The sequence below is a fragment of the Syngnathoides biaculeatus genome, chromosome 16 (assembly GCF_019802595.1).
Source record: "Syngnathoides biaculeatus isolate LvHL_M chromosome 16, ASM1980259v1, whole genome shotgun sequence".
Classification (NCBI taxonomy): domain Eukaryota; kingdom Metazoa; phylum Chordata; class Actinopteri; order Syngnathiformes; family Syngnathidae; genus Syngnathoides; species Syngnathoides biaculeatus.
The window spans coordinates 1,420,629-1,445,000 of NC_084655.1; the positions used below are offsets into that span (position 1 = coordinate 1,420,629).

General features: G+C 43.4%; 1 protein-coding gene across 7 annotated transcripts in view; it reads left to right on the forward strand.

Moving 5' to 3' along the window:
- The window catches only part of LOC133514117 (zinc finger protein 646-like), a 107,226-nt gene that overhangs the window by 12,587 nt on the left and 70,267 nt on the right, over nt 1–24,372 (forward strand). For all 7 annotated transcript variants that reach the window (XM_061845467.1, XM_061845468.1, XM_061845471.1 and 4 more), the window contains exons 2-3: nt 2,038–2,291; nt 11,545–11,791. In XM_061845467.1, coding sequence (XP_061701451.1) covers nt 2,038–2,291; nt 11,545–11,791 — 501 coding nt within the window. The remainder of the gene's footprint in view (nt 1–2,037; nt 2,292–11,544; nt 11,792–24,372) is intronic.

Here is a 24,372-nt window from a genome sequence, read left to right on the forward strand (position 1 = left end):
GCTTCTTTTCATTTTTTAGAGTACATATGTGAATTGAGCCATTGGATGTAGCAACCAGTCATTCCTCACTCATTGAATCACAAATTGCAATAATGCCATAAACTGAATAGCTGTATGTTAGCTGTGCGAAGAGGCTGCATCAGCGGTGCGCAATTGTGCACGTGTGCATCTTAGAGGGAACATTGGTTGATGTCTTTTTGTATTTTTTTTATTTTTGGCACGCCTTCCCGTGATCGACCAAAAGTGCCTCACGATCAACTGGTTGATTGCAATCGATGCATTGAGGACACCTGGGATAGTGTGTAATGTACCAGAATGTTCAACTCCTAATAACGCAAACAACAGACGTTCCAAACCTTCAGAAACAAGCCCAGAAAAATTACTTATACCTGTGAATATCCCTCTTTAGATGTCATACAACCTCAATTTTTTCAGTCATTATATGTTTATAGAGTTTTATCAAACCAATCGTTTTTTTCTGGGAATTTATTCATCAAGGGTGTTGGAGCAGTCCGCCAGCCAGAAAAAGGTGCTTTTTTTTTGTCTCTTGCATGCACCTCTCCACCCTACCTGTATTGTGAACCTTCCTGCAGTACTGCAAGGTTTCCCAAAATATCACAAGAATTATATTAGATTATTACTGTGACAAAAATGAACCAATAAGCTTTGAGTATCATTATATATTTATAATCCATCAATGCCTGTGCTAATTGTCGTCTTTTTATTATATGGAAGGTACTGTAAACCTGTTTATTCATATATTGCCATTTATACAGCATGTCACAGCTTCCTGCGGGTATATCAAGTTTGTGTTCAATCAAACAGGACCAGACTTCACACTAAGTCATGCTTGTGATTTACTGTATTTTCTGGACAACAGCATGCACCTGGTAATAGGCCGCGCCCACTCTTTGTGGAGTTAATTTTTGTTTTTTTCCAATACACTAGCGGCGCCGGGCCTTGCGCCACAGATATGTCACAAACTTGCAAGTACATTGTGAAATTTATAACTACATATGCACACACACACACACACACACACACACACATTCTGTAACATGTTTATTAATATACCATGTTTGAAACACCATAGTAAAACAGCTCAAACACAACAGGAAACGTCATTGATTTTATTCATCCTCCTTCTGTTCACTGAATCCACTGAAGGCCTCGTATCTGTAGTATCAGATTTGAAGAGCCTCATAATGTCTGCGTCACACAGCATTTGGGTGTCTGTCACTCTAACTTTCATCTCAAGGCACAGTTACCACTAAAGTTGTGTTGGCCTCCTTTGGTAGCAGTCTTTTTAAATCTGTTGATTATCCTGGATACTTTCACACTACTCCACGCATTTAAAATCCATGAGGAAAGCTCAGAAAATTATGATCTTCGCATGTGACCAGTTTTTGCAAAAGACTTTTTACTGGTCCTCATCCAAGCATCCTGCTCACTGCGAAGTGCCGCTTTTAAAGCACGATTCAGGCGGATGTCCAGTGGGTGCAAAAACGTTGTACCTCCAGGAATCACAGCTGGAATGGAGTTTGGTCTCTTGATGGCTGTTTTCAGAGAATCTGTTATGCGAGTCCTCAAACTGTCCAAAACAGGCAATGCTTTTTTTCAGTGAAAAAAATCCTCCCGGATCATAGCCATTTCAGTATTTGTCCTTTGTGAAAATATTTTGCCTGGTGTGCCGTTAAATTGTTCTTAAAGGTCAAATGTCATCCCTTTAAACATTCTAAAATAGATATTGAAATGAAAAATACATTGTTATGAGAGACGGATTACGTGGTCTGCCCTAAACTATTATTATTTTTTAGTAGCTGTATACACACCTACCTGTCATTTGGAACCTACAAAGCACTCGTCCTTTGCACAAAAAAAATGGATGGGCCAATACCGGCTTCCGTTTTTTCACAAATAACATACTAAAAAGCGTCCATTTCATGACATTTGACCTTTAAGTAAAATTGTGTGCCTTGGCTTAATAAAGGTTGGGAAACACTGTAGTAATGTAATAACTTCAATCCTTTGTGACAGTCGAGTTCAACCATCAACTGGTGTGATCAGCTCCCTTCATCATCAGCTGCGATCTCAAGTTCCAGTCTATCTTCCACCTCTCTGTCCAGTTCCAGTCTCTCCTTAGAATCCAGAACACCGGTACCAACAACATCCACGTCAGATGACATGGATTCAGATGAGCGGCCATATGTCTGTGACCTTTGTAGCTGTGCATACAAACATGCCAGCTCCTTGCTCAACCACAAGCTCACTCACAAGACTGGAGACTTCAGGTAGAGACTTGATGCTCTTTTTGGAATTATGAATATGAGACTTTCCATCCATCCATGCACTCAGAATCACACCTAGGGGCAATTTAGAGTGTCCAATTAATGTTGCATGATTTTGGGATGTGGGAGGAAACCGGAGTGCCTGGAGAAAACCCACACAGGCACGGAGAGAACATGCAAACTCCACACAGGCATGTCTGGGATTGAACCCGGGACCTCAGAGCTCTGAGGCCAACGCTTTCCAGCCGTGCCACCGTGCTGCCAATATGAGACCTACTTTTTTTTTTTTTTTTAAACCATTTTTTTTTAAGTGTGTATCTTTTCAATTTAAAAACCACATGACAAGGGCAGCAGAAGGAAACTCTGCTCACTAGGGGTGTGCAGTTATGGAAAAAATAGTCAGCAGACCTGTCACGATATTACTATATCGAGTCCATCCATCAAGCCATCCATTTTCTTACCCACGTATCCTCACGAGGGTCATGGGATTGCTGGAGCCAGTCCCAGCTGTCATTGGGCACGAGGCCGGGAGCACCCTGAACTGGCTGCCAGCCAATTCCAGGGCACATGGAGACAGACAGCAGTCACACTCACAGTCACACCTAGGGGCAATTTAGAGTCTCCAATCAATGCATATTTTTGAGATATGGGAGAAAACCCACACAAGGCGCAGGCGGGACATGCAAACTACAGACAGGCGGGATGCGATTTGAACCCTGGTCCTTGGATGTCTGAGGCCAACACTCTACAGCTGCTCCTCCGTGCCCCCAATATAGTTATCGTTTGTTAAATCAAATGGACAGAGGTTTTTCTGACTTGATATAATATTTTTAATATGCCTCTGTAGTGAGGCTTCTATTGTATTAACACATGTGAACAAATGGTGCACAGCACATGGCACGGCTGCACAAAGCCTAGACTGTCAATCTCAATCGGAGTGGAGCCCATGCAAGATATCACCTCGTGGGGTCTCAATGATCCTTAGAAAGGTGAGGAATCAGCCCAGGACTACATGACAGGAATTGGTCAATGACCTGAAAAGAGCTGCGACCACCATTTCCAAGGTGACTGTTGTTAATACATGAAGACGTCATGGTTTGAAGTCATGCATGGCACGGAAGGTGTTATTTTAAAGGAAGAGCTGGCTAAGAATGTCTTGGAGGTGTAAAAAGAGTATAAGATCGAGTGATGGGACTGAAATTTGAAATTGAAGGTGTTATGTATAATGTGATAAGTGGCTGTGTTGAAAGAGAAATTTTGGCTGAAGTAGTTCTGGGCATCCCAAATAGAGAGAGAATTGTGATTGGTTGTTTTATTGTTCTGGACATGATGGTGAAGGAAACTGGTGACAACGAAGTGATTAAGTACGGCATCTAGGAAAGGTAATTTGAGGGACATATGGTGATGGATTTTGCAAAAAGGATGGAAATGGTAGTAGTGAACACTTTTTTTCCAGAAGAGGCAGGAACCTTGAACGACCTACAAAAGCGGCGGTAGAAGCATGCAGGTGGATTATATTTTTTGCAGATGATGTAATCTAAAGGAGGTAACAGACTGTGAGGTACTGATAAGGGAGAGTGTAGCTCGATAGCATTGGATGGGGGTGTCGAGGATGACTCTGGTGGTGGGTAGGAAGATTAAGAAGACAAAGGTAGAACAGAGAACCATGTGGTGGAAGCTGAGAAAGGAAGAATGTTGTGTGGCCTTTCGGAAAGAGGTGAGACAGGCTCTCAATGGACAGGAGCAGCTCTTGGAGGACTGGGCTACAGCAGTCAAGGTGATCAGACAGACAGGCAGGAGAAGTACTTTGGGTGTCTTCTGGTAGGAAAGGGGAGAAGACGACTTGGTGGTTGAACCTCAAAATACAGTAAGTCATACAAGTAAAGAAGTGGGACACCGAGAGGGCTGAAGAGAGGCGAAAAGAATACATTGAGATGCGACGTAGGGCAAAGGTAGAGATGGCAAAGGATAAACAAGGCGTATGACGACATGTAAACCAAGGGTGATTAAGGATATGGATGGAAAAGTGTTAACTGGTGCTGGTAGTATTCTAAATACATGGAAAGACTACTTTGAGAAGTTGATGAATGAAGAAAGAGAGAGAAGGAAGAGTAGAAGAGGCAAGTGTGAAGGACCAGGAAGTGGCAATGATTAGTAAGGCGGAAGTTAGAAAGCCTCTAAAGAGGATGAAAAGTGGAAAGGCAGTTGGTCCTCATGACATACCATTAGGAGGTATGAAAGCAATTTGGAGAGGTGGCTGTGGAGTGGACCAAATTATTCAACAGAATACTAGCAGGTGAGAAGATGCCTGAAAAATGGAGGAAAAGTGTGCTAGTTTCCATTTTAAAGAACAAAGGTGATGTGCAGAGGTGTAGGAACTATAGAGGAATAAAACTGATGAGTCACACAATGTAGTTATGGGAAAGTGTTGTGGAGGCTAGACTCAGAACAGAAATATCTGTGAGAAACAGTATGGTTTCATCCCTAGAAAGAGTACCCCAGGTGCATTAATTGCCTTCAGGATGCTCGTGGAAAAGTACAGAAAAGGTCAGAATGAGATACATTGTCTTTGTGGAGCTAGAGAAAATTGATGACAGAGAGGAACTGTGGTACTGCATACGCAAATCTGATGTGGCGGAGAAATACGTTACGATAGTACAGGACATGTATGAGGGCAGCAGAAAAGTGGTGGTGTGCAGTAGTTGTGACAGAACAATTTAATGTAGAGGTGGGACTGCATCAGGGATCAGCTCTGACCTTCCTATTTGCTGTGGTAATGGATAGGCTGACAGATGAGGTTAGACTGGAATCCCCCTGGCCATGTTGTTTCCTGATGATGTTGTGATATGCAGTGAAAGCAGGGAGCAGGTGGAGGAACAATTAGAAATATGGAGGCATGCACTGGAAAGGAGAGGAATGAAGATTAGCTGAAGTATAACACAATATATGTTCTTGAATGAGAGGGCTGAGGGGGAAGAGTGAGGCTCCAGGGAGAAGAGATACCGAGGGTGGACAACTTAAAATACGTGGGTCAACAATGCTATGGTGAGTGTGGTAGGGAAGGGAAGTGAAGAAACCAGTCCGCGCAGGTTGGAACAGTTGGCGGAAGGTGTCTGGTGTTTTATGTGACAGAAGAATCGCTGCTATGATGAAAGGCAAAGTTTATAAAACCGTGATGAGGCCGGCCATGTTGTGTACGGATTAAAGACAGTGGCGCTGAAGAGACAACAGGAAGCAACCACTAACGGGACAAGCCGAAAGGAGAAGAAGAAGATGGTGTGCTAGAGAGCATTCCTGCTTAGGACTCAATCGTTGTACTTCAGGGCTGTAAGCCTCATGTGAGCAATGACAGTGAGACCTCAAAGGAAGTGATTTGGGAGGAATGGACCCCCTTATTATAACCCAGGCAGTGTTACTATTACTCCTATTACAGGGGTCCCCAACAACTTTTGCATCACAGAGTGCGATGGTGTGGGCCTTTTTTTTAGGGACCTGCAATGTGTGACAGAAAAATACACCAGATACAAAATAACACGTGTCTATGTTGCTGTTTAGTTATTCATTCTTTATTCTTCTCTTTTTCCTTTTTTCCGCGGATGTCTAGAATGTTTGGGAGGATGGCTGACGAACTTCTTACTACCGCTGCTGCTTTTGGACAAGTACACGGACTCCACACTATCTTCTGCCTTTCGTCTTTTAGACATTTCCGGAACATTCCCCTACTTCGAACGTTCGCTGCAAATAACATTGGCCTATTTGGAACATTCGTCTGAATTTGGTGTCAATAGAGCTCATGCCCTAAAAGTCCCTAAGAATCCCTAAATTTTCAAAGGTGCATTTAGGGACTCCTAAAAATCCTTTAAATCCGCAAAAAACGGTTATGCCCCTAAAATGGCCTTGAATTAAAAAAAATCAAAGGGAGGACCTCTACCGCCAAAATTCTCCCTAAAAAATAAATTAATCTTTTATTAAAAAAAAAATAGCTATCCGTCTGGCGTCCAAATCAGCCGAAAATTGTCAACAGAAGTCAGACCGTGTTGACAACTAGTCACCGTCTTGTCGATATTCCATTGTTTCCATGAGTAGGCATTTCACTTCGTCTTCGTTACGACATAGTGTAGTTCTTTCATCGATCCAACTTGTATCACGGGGAAGTGCAATTTTCAAGAAGCTGGGTTTGAAAGTAAGGAGTTTGGGAGCTGGGTTCGTCGAGATCCAAAAGATCGGCACATGTTTTAGTGCCATCTGTGCAAGCAGAGTTACCAGCTTGAAAAGATGGGCGTCAAAGCGCTGGAGTTGTACCGGAAAAACAGGAGACACGCTGATTTGGCGAAGACGCTCTCATCTTCCGTTGGTATGAATCTGTTTCTAAAATATCAAGATAGTGAAGCATCATCTTCAGGCAGTGGTACTAGCGGTGCATGCGCACTAGGGATCGCAAAAAAAACGCTTACTTTCATAACCGGTTTTAACCGAACAGCTGTAGCAAATATATTTCCATAATTCACCCACGGGACCTCGAGTTGGGGTGCGGGGTTCCGTACGGACTGTTTTTGTTGTTGCTCTTCCGGAGTGACGAGTTCACAGAGTTCCCCCCGTTATGCGAGTAGTGTTTTGATGTCTGCCAATAAAACAAGTTTACTCCCATACTTTGGAGCGTTTCCTCGATGCCATGTTTGGTGTTTCTTTGATTTAACTGAATGTTCTTTTGAGTCCAACTTTACTCTAACAGTGAAACTTGAAAAAAGTAGAAATTATGTTAAAAAAAATAGCGCAATGTGGAGTACCGAAACCGGAAGTAATGATTGGAAATTTTAACCGATTTCGAAAGTCCGATTAAGGTTTCGGTTAAAAAAATAAAAACGAAAACCGGTTATAACCGGTTATTTATAACCGGTTGCGATCCCTAATGCGTACCTACAGTTGTCCAGCCAGAAGTCAGGCTTTATGAACGTAGTTCAATACACGAAGACGGGACTGGTTAAAGGCAGAGATCGTGTGGACTTTAAAAGTGATCTGCAGCCATTATAGTTACAAATCTTGTGAACATAATTCGAAAGTGTTTGCAGTCATGTTCCCAGACAGTGACATTGCTAAAAACTACCACTGTGGGGAAAGGAAGACTTCGGTACCTGGCTACATTTGGCATCGCTGCCCACTTTTCATCTCTACTGCCTCAAAGCCAAAAAAGCCAGGATAGAGACTGACATATCTACGCTTATTGAGAAGGCTGACAGGCTGTGTGAGGTGGCAGAAGAAAAGAGGAATCTTAGGTTTATCACCGAGGTCAATGCACTCAGAGGCAGAGCAAAGGACAAGAGAGCCACTTTGGCACCTCTGCAGCAACAAATAGAGGAGGCACTGGGTAGGCTCAAGGAGCGAGAGTTAGGGTGCTGAAACAGACATCAGTAGAAGACATTTGTGTATATAGTTGCGATTGTAGTTAGAATCTGTTTTTCTGTATACTGTTATGTGAAGATGTTGACAATGGTCTTATCAATGAGAACTACCACAAGGGGCGACAGGTGATCACTGTCACAGGTACTGAGGTACTGGAACATTTGATGAACCAAGAACGGTTGATGGCACCATTGGGTGAGTCTTTTTTCCTTACTCTTGATTTCCTACGATCGCCCTAAATTTTTCGTGTCGGCCCTAAATTTTTCGTGTCAGCCCCTAAGAATGCCCCTAAAAGCCCTTAAATTTTTTTGGTCTGACTGAGTATGAACCCTGCATTAGCCTACACCCCCAACCCCCGCCACCGGTGGATCTCGAGAAGCTTTGCTGGTTGAAAAGTACAACTTGGTGATTGTTAAAGCAACTGGTGTCTGTCTCCATCTGCCCTGTGATGGCTGCCAACCAGTTCAGGGTATACCCTACTTCCTGCCCGTTGACACCTGGGATAGGCTCCAGCACTCCCGCGACCCTTGTGAGGATAAACGGCGACGGAAATGGATGGATATGAAATCATTCAGGGACTTGAACATTTCTGTAGCCGGTCTTTGTTTGGCAACAGCAGTGCAGATATGTCCTTATGCATATCTCCCTGATAAATATACTGCACATGTGTACTGTTGCCTTGTTGTCAATATCAGTTCTCTCATCCACCTGGATCACGTACCTTGGTGGCCTTTTAATTCTCACCGACAATTGCTCTTCAATGTCCTCAGCTAAATTATCAATGTGCCTTGTGACGGTGCTAGCAGAAAGAGGCACCTGTTCAACCTTTTTAACAGTGAACTCTCCTCGAACTTAACGGGAAATGTACTTGGTCACAAAAAAAAAAATCCTTTTCCAATCCTAAAAGGGTTCTTGGCTTTATCAATACGGTTTGGCATGAGGTATGATGCTCTCAGTGCATTCAAATTTGTTTATGTGGTGCCTCTCAATAATTGTGTGTCCTTCGTGCTTGTGCTTTTTTCTTTCAAAAATTTCTAAAGGCCTTTTATTCCAGGATCCTTTGTCTTGATGTGCCGGAGCAGCTTTAAAGGCTTTATTGCCTCATTTGCTAGCTTTTGGCCTCATATTATGGACTTTGGCCCTCAGAGTCACCTGTTGTGACAAGCCCATATTTTAGGTACGATTCTTGGTATTGTGTGTTAAAAAAAGTTTGTTTTTTTTTTTCAAGGTTGCAGACACCTTGTCTGGCTCGTCAGGTCGCCTCTTACCTGTAAAAAAACAACTGTCCAAACACATAAATTTTTCAGTCATTTTCATGTGGGCTTATTGTTTGTGGCAACAATTCTAATGCGCCTACGTCAAATGTCAATATTGAGGACAACGTACAGCGTACGTAGATATAACGAAATAGAAATAAGATAGAAATACTGCCAGCTCCAATGAATTTCTGACATTCTATCCAGTTTTATTACTACAGCTATTGAGTTGATACATATTGGTGCTTCAAGAGGCACAGGCCAAAGTTAATTTGGCCAGAATGGAACTTTTCTGTGAGGCCCCTGTAGCAAATGCATCACGGACCGGTATCAGTCCCCGGCCCAGCGGTTGGGGTCCCTTTTTGTTATAGGATTTCAGTGCTCATCACGGATTGTCCATAAAAAACACCATGTTCTGCCATAAGGGTCTCCACATGTGCACTTGGCACCAGGACACCCTCGGTCGCAGTTCAATAATCGACTTTGTAGTTGTGTCATCAGACTTGCGACTGCATATCTTGGGCACTCGGGTGAAGAGAGGGCCGTAGTTGTCAACTGATCATCACCTGGTGATGAGTTGCCTCCGATGGTTGGGGAAGATGCTGGTCTAATGTGGCATCCTCAAACGTATTGTGAGGGTCTGCTGGGAACGGCTGGCAGATTACCCTGTCAGAAGTAGTTTCAACTCCCACCTCCGAACAAACTTTACTCATGTTCCGGGAAAGGCGGATAGCGTTGTTGGCGCCTCCATTGCTGAGGTAGCTGACCGGAGATGTGGCCGTAATGTGATCGGTGCTTGTCATGTTGTCAACCCACGAACACGTTGGACAACAAGTTTGAGGGATGTCGTCAAGATGAAGGAGGAGTTCTATCGGGCATTTCTGTCCCATTGGGATCTTGTGCCAGCTGATAGGTACCGGCTGGCCAAGTGGAGTACCGCTTTGGCGGTCGCTGGGGCAAAAACCCGGGCACGGGAGGAGTTTGATGAGGCCATGGAAAAAGACGAATTCAAGACGGCTTTGAGGAAATTCTGGTCCACCGCGCGGCGTCTCAGTAGGGGAAAGCAGTTCACCGTCAACACAACAGAGTCTGGATTCCCTGAGGCACCCTCCTGTATCTGGGGTTGAGGTCACTGAGGTGGTTAAAAAGCTCCTTGGTGGCATGCCCCCTGCGTGGATGAGATTTGCCCGGAGCTTTTGATATTGTGTGTAAGTCCTGGTTGACACACCTCTGCATGGACATCGGGGACTAAATTGAGTGGTGGTTCCGCTTTTTATGAAGGGGCGACTGGAGGGTGTGTTCTATATAGACAGGGGGATCACACTCCTCAGCCTCCCTTGTTTGGTCTATTCAGGGGTGCTGGAGAGGCGGTTTTTTTGGGAAATTGAATCTCAGATTTAGAAGGAGCAATTTTGTTTTGGTCCTCGATGTGGAACAATGGACTAGCTATACACCGTTGGCAGGGTGTTCTGCAAGGGTGCACGATAGTTTGCCTCACCAGTCTACATGTGTTCTGTGGACTTGGAGAAAGAGTTCGGCCGTGTTCCTTGGGTAATTCAGTGGTGAGTTCTTTGAGATTCTGGGGTACCGAACTCTTTTTACGGGTTGTTTGGTCTGAGTGAGAAGTAGGTGGGATGATAATCAGTACCTGAGACCTTGGTCCTCAGTCGGAAAAGGGTGGCCTGCCCTCTCTGGGTTGGGGATGAGATCCTCCCCGAAGGAAAGGAGTTCAAGTATCTTGGGGTCATGTTCACAAGTGAGGAAAGAATGGAGCGGGAGATCAACAGGTGGATCGATGCAGCGTCTGCAGTGATGTGGACTTTGTATTAGTCCGTTGTGGTAAGGAGGGAGCTAAGCAGAAAGGTGAAGCTCTCAATTTACCAGTCGATCTCGTTCCTACCCTCACCTATGGTGAGGAGCTGTGGGTTGTGACTGAAAGGACAAGATCCAGAATACAAATGGGCGAAATTAGTTTCCTCTGCAGAGTCTCCAGGCTCTCCCTTAGGTCAGAAGCTCTGTCATCCAGGAGGGGGCTCGATTTTGAGCCGCTGCTCCTCCGCATTGGGAGGAGACTGATAAGCTGGCTGAGGCTACTGATTCGGATGCATGCCGGACGCATCCTTGATGAGGTGTTCCGCACATATCCCACCAGAAAGAGGCCCTGGGGACGACCCGGATGGCCTGCGAACTCCTCCGGTTCCCTATGGAAGAAGTGGCTGGGGAAAGGGAAGGCTGGGTATCCCCGCTGAATACGCGACCTGATCCGGAAAAGTGGTAGATTGTTTTTTTTTTTTTTTTTTTCCCAAGTTTCTAATTTAAATTGCACATGCATGATTCTGCTTCCAGTGGCTCCTATGGAGATTTGTTTGAGACCCCTGTTTTAAAAAGTAGCCAGTATTTTTGAGCCCACTACACAGATTTGAAAGAATAAAAAACTGTTAGACCTTTGAATGATACTTGGCCATTCGAGGTCAGAGCTTTCAAATCAATCAACTTTTTACATGGGAAAATAATCGCTAGTATTAAACGTGTATCATCCTGACTGACACGATTGTTGTAGTTATATCTAATATTAGTTTTTTTTTCTTTCCACAATACAGATGTGACTTTTGCAGCAAACCCTACACCAACTACATGTCTTTGCGTAACCATATGCGAATCCATGGTCAGAAGCGCTACATGTGTGATCGTTGTGGGAAGGCCTTTCGATTGGCACGGTATCTTCGCAACCACCAAAGGATCCATGATGATGGGCCAAACCGCTTTGACTGTCCTTCCTGCTCCAAGAGTTACAGGACAATGCTAGAGCTGGCTCAACACCGTTGTAGTGCTGCAACACCCAGCCAGGTGGGTCTGTGTTAAATGGTGTTATGGAAAGATCAAAGCTTAATTTTTGTCTCTTAAACAATTCACCAAGACATTGCATGTTCATCCAAGTAGTTAAATGATATTTTTCTTTCATGTAGTAGGGTGCAATATATTGTGAAGCTTGATTCAATCAATACCTTATTGGAAAAAGGACCTTCAATTTTATTTTCTATATTTTTCACTGCATCACAAGATTGCATTCCTCAATGTCACTTCCAAGGGAGCTGTTTTCACAAAGACAAAATTGAAAAGAAGCATCTTGCAAGTCAGGAATAGACTAAACAGGAAACGTAACAATCATTTGGAAGCACCTGTAGTATATGAAACTTGCATGAATGATGATGCAAAGAAGACAGACATATCAATGTAAAGTCACCTGAAGATGAAGGAAATTAGCAAGTACAATCCAACACCATCACACTTGAGACATGACTCCCTGTGCAGCTCCTGTTCATGTCCATTGTCAAAGCACCTTATCCTCACAAGGCTAACATTGGGCGAAAGGTGGACTCCAGAGTCGTGCTTCTTGGATTCACCCTCAAGGTATCATTATGACCGAACGACCTGGCCAGGACATCGACCCAGCTGACTCTGATTTCGTGCGCAAGGCTGTCCACGCTCAAGGTCTTCACCTTGCCCAACATGAAGAACATTTCCTGATATACGGCCGCCAGCTGGAGGAACAGGGCACTATGTTCAGAATCAGATTTATTGGCCAAGTGTGTAAAAACACAAGGAATTTTTTTCCTGGCAGCCGGTGCTGCCCTGGTTGGACATTCAGAACAAAGTAACAAGTACAAAGAACAAGAGATTTTTCTGTTTATAGGAACTATTCCTTATAAGAGTCACACATGCGCAAGATGTAAAGTCTTCATTTAGAACAGGTCAGATAAGAGTGTGACAACATCCCACATTGTGTTAAGTTTGTACAAAGTGCCTTTACCCGTTTGCGCTTCCTATTATAGAGCAGTGCAATGACAATTGTGCGAAGGGAGCCGTTTAAACTGACAATTTTGTGATTGTCTACGAAATATATTACTAATACTGATTGGACCAGCAAGATGTGAGGGTGTATCACAAAGCAGAAAATAGTAGTTTTGCTGATCAAGAATTTACTGACTTAATTGCCAGAGGGAAAAAGCGGTTCGAATGCCTGCTCGCTTTGACTTGCATTGATCAGCACGTAATAGCTTGGGTTTTTTGCCTGCTTGAATCTTCCCAAAGCAGCTGCAGAATACTTGCATCTCCATGTGTCAGTCACCTCGTCAGTCCCTGCCGCACATGCAGGCGTCTGCTCTCTCCTCTCACGTCTCCAGCAATTCTCAGTACAGCAGCAATATCAAGCCCTTTATTACACAGTGCTAGCTCCACTTTGAGCAGCATGTAGCCGCCTTTCACCTTGACAGAGCCAAGATTGCTTTCCTCATTTCCCACCTGACGGGAAGCATGGGCGACGGCGAGGAGGAGCAGAAACGTGGACACGTGCCGGACATGGATGTCCTTCGTGAAATCCATGGTGCAGGTGTTTCAATATGCAACCCCAGAATGTGAGGCAGCGAATGCCTTAATCACACTGATGCAAGGCAAGCGCAGTGTCTCAAAGGGGCGACAGGTGATCACTGACACAGGTACTGAGGTACTGGAACATTTGATGAACCAAGAACGGTTGATGGCACCATTGGGTGAGTCTTTTTTCCTTACTCTTGATTTCCCACGATGGACCTAAATTTTTCGTGTCAGCCCCTAAGAATGCCCCTAAAAAGCCCTTAAATTTTTTGGGTCAGACTGAGTATGAACCCTGGACTGAAAAAAATACAATCCAAGTCAAATGTCAGCACAAATCAGCAAAATGATAAAATATTTTACATCTGAGGGGAAAAAAAGAGAAAAAAAACTCTATAGATTGTCAGAATTTGATAGTCAACCAAAAAAAAACTGGACAGAAAACTGTTCAGCAGCTGAAACCATTATCAAGCTGTCTTGACTCCATACCATCTTTTTCATTTGCTGACTTTTGCAGTAAATTATCAATTGCTCACTTCAGTCTGGCTTGTTTTCTAAACCTCTTAAAGTAGCCCATCTCAAATCTCCCTTTCATAGCCAAGATTCTTGAGAAAGTTATTTTTAAAAAGTCAGCAAGCTCTCGAATTTAAATTTACTTTTTGACACATTTCTGTCGGGTTTCCAAACTCATCACAGTACAGAATCTTCTCTTATCAAAGTGCTAAATGATATAAGGCTGTATAACGACTCAGGAAAAGTGTCAATTTTGTTCTTGTTGGATCTCAGTGCTGCTTTTGATATGGTAGATCATAGGTGTTAAACTCTGGCCCATGGGCCAAATTTGCGTGTAATTCTATTTGGCCCGGGGGCCAAATTTGTGTGTAATTATATTTGGCCGGGGGCCAAATTTCAATATAATATTAAAGCTGGCCCGCTGGTATTATACGGCGGGAGCGCTCTAATGCCACATTCACCGCTTATACTACAAATCCCATGATGCTTTGCTGCTGTTTTGGCATGTCAAAACAATGCAACATAGGCAGACGGGCCCCCTCCTTTGTGTCAGGACAGTCTATGGTAGCAGTCATGGATGTATTAAGAAGGTAGTGATCAGTCTTCGTGCACACTCATTTGGCTATAACCCCTGGTGAACTCCGTATCCCAGTTCCTCAAACTACGGCTGTCACTGTTACCCTACCAAGAAATGGCACAAAGAAAGGCAGAAAATACAGTGCCATCCAAAATTATTGGCACCCTGGTTAAGATGTGTTTTTTAGCTTCTAATATTTTTTTTCTAAATAATATGGGACCTTAATGGAAAAAAAGAGAAAAAAGTGCATTTATTCAGTGGGGAAAAAAATCCCACATAAATAATTATTTGACATCAAATCACACAATTAGTAGGAATCCTGGTGTTAATACTTTGTACAACCACTTTTCCCAACAAAACAGCACCTAATCTTCTCCTATAATGTTTCACAAGATGGGAAAAGACAAAGAGAGATCTTCAGCCATTCCTCTTTGCAAAATCTAAATCATCCAGAGACGTGGGTCCTCTCCTCTGTACTCTCCTCTTCAGCACACCCCACAGTTTTTCATGGGGTTGAGGTCTGGGGACTGAGATGACCATGGGAGGAGCTTGATTTTTTTTTTTTTTTGTCTGGTGAACCATTTCTGTGTAGATTTGGCTATATGTTTAGGGTCATTGTCTTGCTGAAAGACCCAGCGATGACCCATCTTCAGCTTTTGGGCAGAGGACAACAGATTTTGATTCAAAATGTCCTGGTATTTCAAAGCATTCATGATGCCATGCACCGCTGAAAAGAACCCTAACAAGGTTCCCAGGGCCTTTGGAAACGAAACAACTCCACAGCATTACTGACCCACCCCATATTTCACAGTGGGTATGAGGTGCTTTTCAGCATGCGCATCTTTCGTGCCACACCAGACCCACTTAGTGTTTGTTGCCAAAAAGCTCAATCTTATCTCAATCTTACTATTATTTCCTGGGAATTGTTAAGGGTGCCGATAATTGAGGAACAGGTGATTTAATGAAAAATTATTTTTAAGTCAGGGACTTTTTATTTTTCTTACAATTCATTTGAGTTGAAGGTTGCATTTTTCTAATATTTTCAGTGTTACAGTATTCTTCTGCAATAAACACTGAATTTATTTTAAGGCTTTTAACACATTTTAACCGGGGGTGCCAATAATTATGGAGGGTACTGTAGAAGTTTTTTGGACAGGTGGGAGACGGAATATCTGTTTACATATGGAAAAGACATACTTTTTTCTATTGTTTGTGGAGCCAATGTGTCAGTAACCAAGGAGTACAATATTAGACACTATGGGGGGAAAAAAAAAAAACTCCCACACCAGGACAAATATGGACACGGCTGAAAGGAGCCAGAAGGTAAGGAAATGAGAAGAGCTTTGTTTTCACGGCACAAAATGTTCACAAAAGCCACAACACAAAGTGAGGCTGCTGTAAAGGCAAGTTATTTCGTGGCAGAAAAAATTGCCAAATCAGCCCAACCCTTTGAGGGAGAGTTTCTTCAAAAAAAAAAACAACAACAAAAAAAAAAAAAAGGCATTATGGTTTGTGACCAAGTGTGCCCAGAGAAGAAGCAGGCCTTTGCAAATGTAAACCTAAGCAGAAACACAATAGCTGAGCGCACATGTGAGCTTGCCACCAATCTACATGTCCAGTTCATGGAGAAGTGAAAGGATTTTATTTTTCCCTTGCTGTGGATGAGAGCACTGGTGCATCTGATACTGCGCAGCTGTCAGTCTTCGTCCGCGGCATGGACTCAAATCTGTGTAACGGAGCTTTTGGGATTTAAATCCATGCATGGCATAACCACAGGGATTTAAATCTTTGAGGTTTTCAAATGTGTCAGTGAGATAAACCTGCCGTGGGATAAACTTGTGGGATTAACCACTGATGTTGTGCCAGTGATGAGTTGTAAAAAGAATACACTGGTAGGCAGGATATGTGAAAAGACGCTTGAAGAGAACTGTGCGGGTGAACTGTCTATCACTGCATTTTACATCAGGAATCCTTATGCGGTAAAGATGGAGGTTGTTGTGAGCAAAGTAACAAGTTAACATCATTAGAGCCAAAGATCTCAATCATCGGTAGTTTAAAGGTCAAGTGTCATCCCTATAAACGTTCTAAAATAGATATTGTAATGAAAAATACATAACATTATTCACTTCAATGTCTATACGAAAAAATTAATATGAGCGGAGAGCGCGTCATCCATGCGCAAAGTTGCAGAAGTGTCATTCAACGACATCCAACTGGTCGCCATATTGGCTGCAAACCCTGTCCGTGTCGTCACCCTGGACATTCGCCATTGAAAACACGTGGTGGACCCTACTATTGGAGACGAATACACTCCTTATGACACGGAAGGTCTTTTCGAAGAAGAGAACATCACACAACCGAGTGAAGTTACCGGGGCAATATTATCCTATTTTTTTTTGGGCCATATTCAGATGATAGGCGATCACGGCCAAACCGCCTCCCTGTCTGATCCACTTCCGCAGCAGAGATGAGCCATCTTGGCTCATCGTAGGCGACTGGTGTGGCTCATTTTCGGCACCGAGGTGGCTTATCATGGACCCGAGCCGGGCTGCTTTAGGGAGATGTAGTTGCACACGGCTGAGTGCGGCATTATCGGCAGCGTTCTTCAGAGCCGCTGCTGTTTGCAAGCCCGACGTGAAGCCTTCGCCAAATCCGTGACCGGCGGACGCGACGCTTTGGCTGGTGTGGCTCATTTTCAGCGCTGAGGTGGCTTATCACGGAGCCAAGCTGCTTTAAGGCGTTGTTCATAGCTGCCGCTGTCCGCGATGAACAACACCATCGAGCCGGGGCACTTTAAGCCGTTGTCATCGCACGCGGCTGAGTGTGGCATTGTTGGGAGCGTTCTTCCTTTCTGCCTGGCGAGACAACTCGGCAGCCTTCGCCGGTGAACCCGACGTCGTCCTACTCGACACATTTAGTACGCTTGTCATACATACGCAGATCTTTTATTACATTATGAGAGACTGATTCCGAGGTCCGCCCCAAACTATTTTTTTTTTTTTTAGTAGCTGTATACACACCTACCTTTCATTTGGAACCTATGAAGCTCTTCTGCACCCGTGCAATCCATTTTCACGACTAACCGGGTCTCTTGCAAATTTATGAAGGGTAAATCCATCCTCCTGTTCAAGCAATGTCCAGCAATGCAACGAGCCGGCATTTTTGCTAACGTCAAGGAACAGCGAGGTACCTTCCCAGAGATAAAACTAATAGAAACAAACAAGTCCACTTGAGGACGGTCCTGCTATGAATGTCACTTCCTGCTTCTCGAAAACAAATCCCTCGAGGGAAAAAAAAAAATCAAAATCATGTTTTGTGGTGGGGAAAAAAACGCATGGGTCTGTGTGGGCTGCCGTTTTTTCATCAATAACATACTAAAAATCATGCATTTCATGAGAGTGGCCCTTTAAGTGTTTTCTGGATGAGTGTGGTTCAGAACACACAGATGTGCCATATCACACAGAGATGAGATTGTTAAGCCACGGAAAAGGGCTGAACAGATTTATCAAACTGCGTGAAGAAATATGTCAGTTTCTGGAAAGCAATGAGAAGGACACAGCAGAGCTCCGGGAGCAAAAGTTTCTGTGTGAGCTGACCTCTCTGTGTGACATCTCAAGCCACCTCGATGTGCTGAACCTACAACTGCAGGAGCGGGGACACATCTTCATAGATAGTTATTCGCCAGTGAGAGCTTTTAAAACTAAGATGTACCTGTGGGAGAAGCAGATGTTACAAGCGCACTTTGGCCATTTCCACTTCTGCCAAACCATAAAAATGCATGTCCTGTTCTGCCATGTGTGCACAGTTTGCTGAAAAGCTCAGTGTGCTCGGCGCTGAGTTTAGCTGGCGATTTGCCTACTTTAATGTCCACAAACTTAGATTTGAACTTCTTAGAATCCCTTAGCAGTTAATGTGGGGGGAAAAAGCACCAACCAAGCTTCAATTGGAGTAGATTGAACTCCAGTGTAATGCAACACTGAAGTCAAAGTTTAACGCTGTCGGGACCGCACAGTTTCTGCAGTTCATCCTTTACATGAGGCCAAAGCTCCTTACCGAAGTTTCTCTATTGCTCTCCATGTTTGGTAGCACTTACTTATGTGAGCAACATTTCTCCACAATGAAGATGGCGAAAACGTCTCACAGGAGACATCTGACTGACGAACACCTTTGTTTGATAATGAAGGTTTCCTCAGCTCAAACTCTGAGCCCTGACATTGCTGAACTGGCATCCAAGAAAAGATCCCAGGTGTCTGGCTTGGGGACATCTGAGTTGATTAGTGTCGCAAAATGATCAATAAAAACATTTTCTATGCACTTTTTCTTGCTACTCCAAGGCCTGAATGATTGATATTCATAGTTTTTTGGGGGGATATTTTCAAATTTATTAGCTTGTGTAAGAAGCTAATTTTGACATTTATCTCAGAAGGCTGCAAAAAGAAAGGAGGCATTCAATTATTTAATATGCCATTTTTTTTATTATGACTACTCTTGTGATTATTAGTAGTTGTATTAGCAACACGATTTTGCACACCTGTACTTTTAAGTTATATAAGCCTTGCTTGTTCAATATTGATTAAGTCAAAACTTTTTTGGTTCCATTTTAAAAGGTTCATTTGTTCAACCTTGGCCCGCGGCTTTAATTTAAAATTTTGGCCCACTGTGAATTTCAGTTTGACACCCCTGATGTAAGCCTCTCTCCTGCATCTTCCTCTCTAACACCCACTGGCCTCGTGTCTTCCCTCACAACATCCATCATACTTCTCTTTGGTCTTCCTCTCTTTCTTGCCTGGCACCTCCATATTCAGCACTCTTATACCAATATGCTCACTCTCTCACCTCTGGACATGTCCAATCCATCGAAGTCTGCTCTCTCGAACTTTGTCTCCAAAACATCCAACTTTGGCTGTCCCTCTAATGAGCTCATTTCGAATCCTATCCAACACTGTTCACTCTGACCGAGAACCATCTTCATTTCTGTCACCTCCAGCTCTGCTTCCTGTTGTCTCTTCAGTGCCGCTGTCTCTAACCTGTATATCATGGCCGGCCTCACCACTGTTTTATAGTCACAAATTGACTTAGTGTGAAGTCTGGTCCTGTTTAATTCAACACAAAAAAAGTCCACCCCCACTCCATATATTATCCTGAATGAGATGCACCTGTGTGAGGTTGTTAGCTGCATAAAGACACCGGTCCACCCCATACAATCAGTAAGACTCAAACTTGTAACATTGCCAAGACCAAGGAGCTGTCCAAAGACAAAATTGTGCAACTCCACACGGCTGAAAGGGCTACGGAAAAATTGCCGAGCAGGTTGGTGAAAAAAGGTCCAATGTTGGAGCAATCATTAAAAAATGGAAGAAGCTAAACATAATGGTCAATCTCAATCGAAGTGGAGCCCCATGCAAGATATCAGGTCGTGGGGTCTCAATGATCCTTTGAAAGGTGAGGAATCAGCCCAGGACTACATGACAGGACTTGGTCAATGACCTGAAAAGAGAGAGGACCACCGTTTCCAAGGTGGTAACACAGTGGTACTTCGGTTTTCGAACGTTTTGGTTTTCGTACAAATCGGTTTCTGATCGAAAATTTTTAAATTTTTTTTTATTTTTATTATTTTTTTTTTTTTTGCTTTAGTTTTCGAACGAAAATTGCCCTGACCTGATGACGCCCTGACCAGCTGACCCACTGCAAAATTTTAATGTTATGAGCCACTTCAGAAAACTGCTTTAAAAGATGGCAGAAACAGATTCGTTCTTTGTGAAAAAGGATGAATCACCCCACTGAAGACATTTGTAACTGTTGTTTTGGATTGATTTTTTTCTTTTGTTCAATTAACCCTACCTCCAGTTGCAAGTTGTTTTTTTTTCAGTTACATACTTGCGTGCAAATAAAAAAACAATTTGGGTCCCCCCCCCCCCCATTATTGCTTGTTTAAAGGGCTACTGTCATGAAATGGATGATTTTTAGTATGTTAATGAAAAAACGGCAGCCAATATGGGCCCATGCGTTTTTTCACCACAAAACATGATTTTCACTTATACAGCTTTTTGCAACTCCCGCCAGAAAAATCCTCTAGAGGGATTTATTTTCGAGAAGAAGCAGGAAGTGATGTAAAGGACAGAGGCGCTCCCAAGTGGACTCGTTTGTTTCCATTAGTTTTACCTCCGGGAAGGTAGCTTGTTGTTCCTTCGTGTTAGCCAAAATGCCGGCTCGTTCCATTGCTGGACATTGCTTGAACACTTGAGAGAATGGATTTACCATTCATAAGTTGCCAGTTCGTCGTGAAAAATTGATTGCACGGGTGCAGAGGACGGGAGCTTCTGGGTTCCAAATAACAGGTAGGTGTGTGTACAGCTACTAAAAAAAAAATAGTTTGCGGCGGACCACGTAATCGGTCTCTCATAACGTAACAAAAGATCCGTGTACGGAATATGCCTATGTGCGCGTCAGACAGCGTCAGGCTGGTGCGTTGCTTCGCCAACGAAGGCTGCACTTCGGGCTCCCGGACGGCGGCTCTGAAGAACCCAGCCAAGAATGCCTCACTCAGCCACGTGTGCGGAGTAAAGGGCTGTGTTCAACTGTGTTCATCGCGTACTACGGCAGCTATGAACAACGCCCTAAAGCATCACGGTTTGGCCTCATTATATGCCACCACGGGGCCAAAAATCAGCCACACCGACTGAGGCGCCACGTTCGGCGGTCACGGCTTATGCGAAGGCTGCGCGTCTGGCTTTGTGGACGGCGGCGGCTCTGAAAAACCCAGCCAAGAAAAGTAGTAAAGCAGTGAAGCGCCCCGACTCGACGGTGTTCATTGCGTACTGCGGCGGCTATGAAGAACCCCCTAAAGCAGCACGGCTCGGCTTTGTCATAAGCCACACTGGCTGGCTGCGATGAGCCGTGATGGCTCATCTCCGCCGCAGACAAGGATCATACGAGGATGCGGTTTGGCTGTGATCACATATCATCTTAATATGGCTCGAAACAATTGTATAATATTGCCCCGGTAACTTCACTCAGTTGTATGGTGTTCTCCTTTTCAAAAAGAGCTTCCCTGTCAGAAGGTCTCCCATAGTTAGGGTGCACCGTGTGTTTTCATTGGCGAATGGCCGGGTGACGTCATGTACAGAGGATGCAGCCAATATGGCCACCACTTGGATGTCGTAGAATGACACTTCTGCAACTTTGCGCATGGATGACGCGCTCTCCACTCACATTTATTTTTTTCATATAGACATTGAAGTGAATAATGTTATGTATTTTTCATTACAATATCTATTTTAGAATGTTTATAGTGATGACACTTGGGGTTTAAAGTTATTCTGCACTTTTGTCAAAAAAAGGTTTTCAAGGCTGGGGGCCGAGTCGCTGCAGATACGGCAATGCACTGCCAACCAAGCATACTTTACTAGGCTAAAGCATAGATTTTAAGCAATAAATAAATATCTTTCTTAAATGATTTAATTATATAAAAAATATATACAAAGTATTTCAACTATACGTGTATTTCTACTATGCAGTTTATTATCAGGAAAAGTTGAAAAAAATTGAAACCTATTTTTAGACTTGGAACGCATTATTTCATTTTCCGTTCATTGTAATAGAAAAACGTGCTTTGGTTTTTAAATTTTTTGGTTTTCAACCAGCCTTCTGGAATGGATTGTGTTCGAGAACCAAGGCACCACTGTACACTAAGACGTCATGGTTTGAAATCATGCATGGCACGGAAGGTTCCTCTCCTTAAACCAGCACATGTCAAGGCCCGTCTTAAGTTTTCCAATGACCATTTGGATGATACATAGGAGTCATGGGAGAAAGCTTTGTCGTCAGATGAGACCAAATTGGAACGTTTGGAGGAAGATGAATGTTGAGTTCCATCCCAAGAACACCACCCCTATTGTGAACCATGGGGGTGGTAGCATCATGCTTTGGGGGTGTTTTTCTGCACATGGGACAGGACGACTGCACTGTATTAGGGAAAGGGTGACCGTGGCCATGTATTGTAAGGTTTTGGAAAACAACCTCTTTCCATCGGTCAGAGCATTGAAGATTGGTCGTGGTTGGGTCTTTCAACATGACAATGACCCGAAGCACACAGGAAAACCAAGGAGTAGCTCCGTAAGAAGCATATCAAGGTTCTGGCATGGCCTAGTCAGTCTCCAGACCTCAACCCAATAGAAAATCTTTGAGGGAGCTGAAATTCCATGTTTCTCAACCTAAAAACCTGTCTGATCTAGAGATTTGTCTGGAGGAGTGGGCCAAAATCCTTCCTGCAGTGTGTGCAAACCTGGTGAACAACTACAGGAAACGTTTGACCTCTGTAATTCCAAACAAAAGCTACTGTACCAATGATTAACATTGGTTTTCTCAGGTGTTCAAATACTTATTTGCAGCTGTATCACACAAATAAATTGTTAAAAAAAAATCATACATTGGGATTTCTTGGGTTTTCTTTTTAGATTCCCTCTCTCTTCTCAAAAACAAATAACATTAATTGGACACTACAAATTGGAGGCTCTAAATTTACCCCGGGTGTGATTGTGAGTGTGACTGTTGTCTGTCTCTGTTCCCTGCGATTAGCTGGCAACCAGTTCAGATTGTACCCTCCTTCCTGCCCGATGACAGCAGGGATTGGCCCCAGTATTCCCACGACCGTTGTGAGGATAAGTTGATGCGTGGTCAGTCATGCCTGCAGATATAAAGATACGGGTGTGGTCCATCAGTCATGCCCGCAATGCCCGGATGAAATCTCAAGACTTTAAAACAACTTACCGAATTGTTATACCAGAGTCTGTAGTTGTTACCTCATACCATAATGATAATTTGACACTGCACAGACCGAGACGGACATTTTTGAAGAGGTCAATAGACATTCAATTTCAAAACTAAATATTCATATCAAGTCATTTTATTTCATCATGCTGTATTGTTATAATGTTGCGCAATTTACAGCACTATCTGTCAATCCATTGATGAAAGCTAACAGTAATTATATCTTCCTAAAGCATGAAGAGGCGAAAAGTTTTCACCTTCAAGATAATGTGTACAACGTGGAACATGGCCGCATTTATATATATATATATGGACAGACTAGTCTAATATTAGAACTTAGATCAAGTCAAAGTAAATCAAAATCTCATATTTATTATAGTTAGATACCGAAACATTACGTGTTATATCCCAGAAATGTTTTCAATGTAACTCAGGGGTGCCCAGATTTTTTTCCCACCCGTATTAGGAAGCCGTCTTGCTAGAACGTGCATTTGTGCGTGCGCTAGACGTATTGGCCACACTTGAATTAAGCTACGAGGTGGGTGATAGTCGAACGTCTTTGTTTTTTTGGGTACTGCCGTCACATGACCAACCAAAACTGCCTCGCGATCGATGCATTGAGCACCCCTGGTGTAACTGAATTTCCTTTGACATAGCTCATTATGTTGATGACTTTCGACGTAAATGCGCTAGCAGTACGCGAAGCAGCTCGCAATATGCTTTTGGCATCACTTCCATACATGCTCTGTACGGTCAACTTGGATTTCCTTTCTCCGGGTGAATGCTGATTGTTCAGGAACAGGCTTGTTTTAATAACATAATACAATAAAAAATAAGCAACGTTTTTCAATATCTATTTTTTTCTACTTGTAACAAATTTTAAGTGCATGATTTTTCTTGCTCGACTGTGCAGATTTGCTAGTGGATGGCGTGCAAAGGCGCTTGTCAAATATGAGTAACTGGTACAGAGAAGGACAGAAGGAGCTACAATGTGTCTTTGTAGATCTAGAGAAAGCCTATGAGAGAGTAACAAGAGAGGAACTGTGGTACTGCATGCGGAAGTCTAGTGTGACGGAGAAATATGTTAGAATAGTACTGGACATGTGAAAGGGCAGCAGAACAGTGGTGAGGTGTGCCGTGGGCGAAACGAAGAATTTAAGGTGAAAGTGGGATTGCACCAGGGATCAGCGCTAAGCCC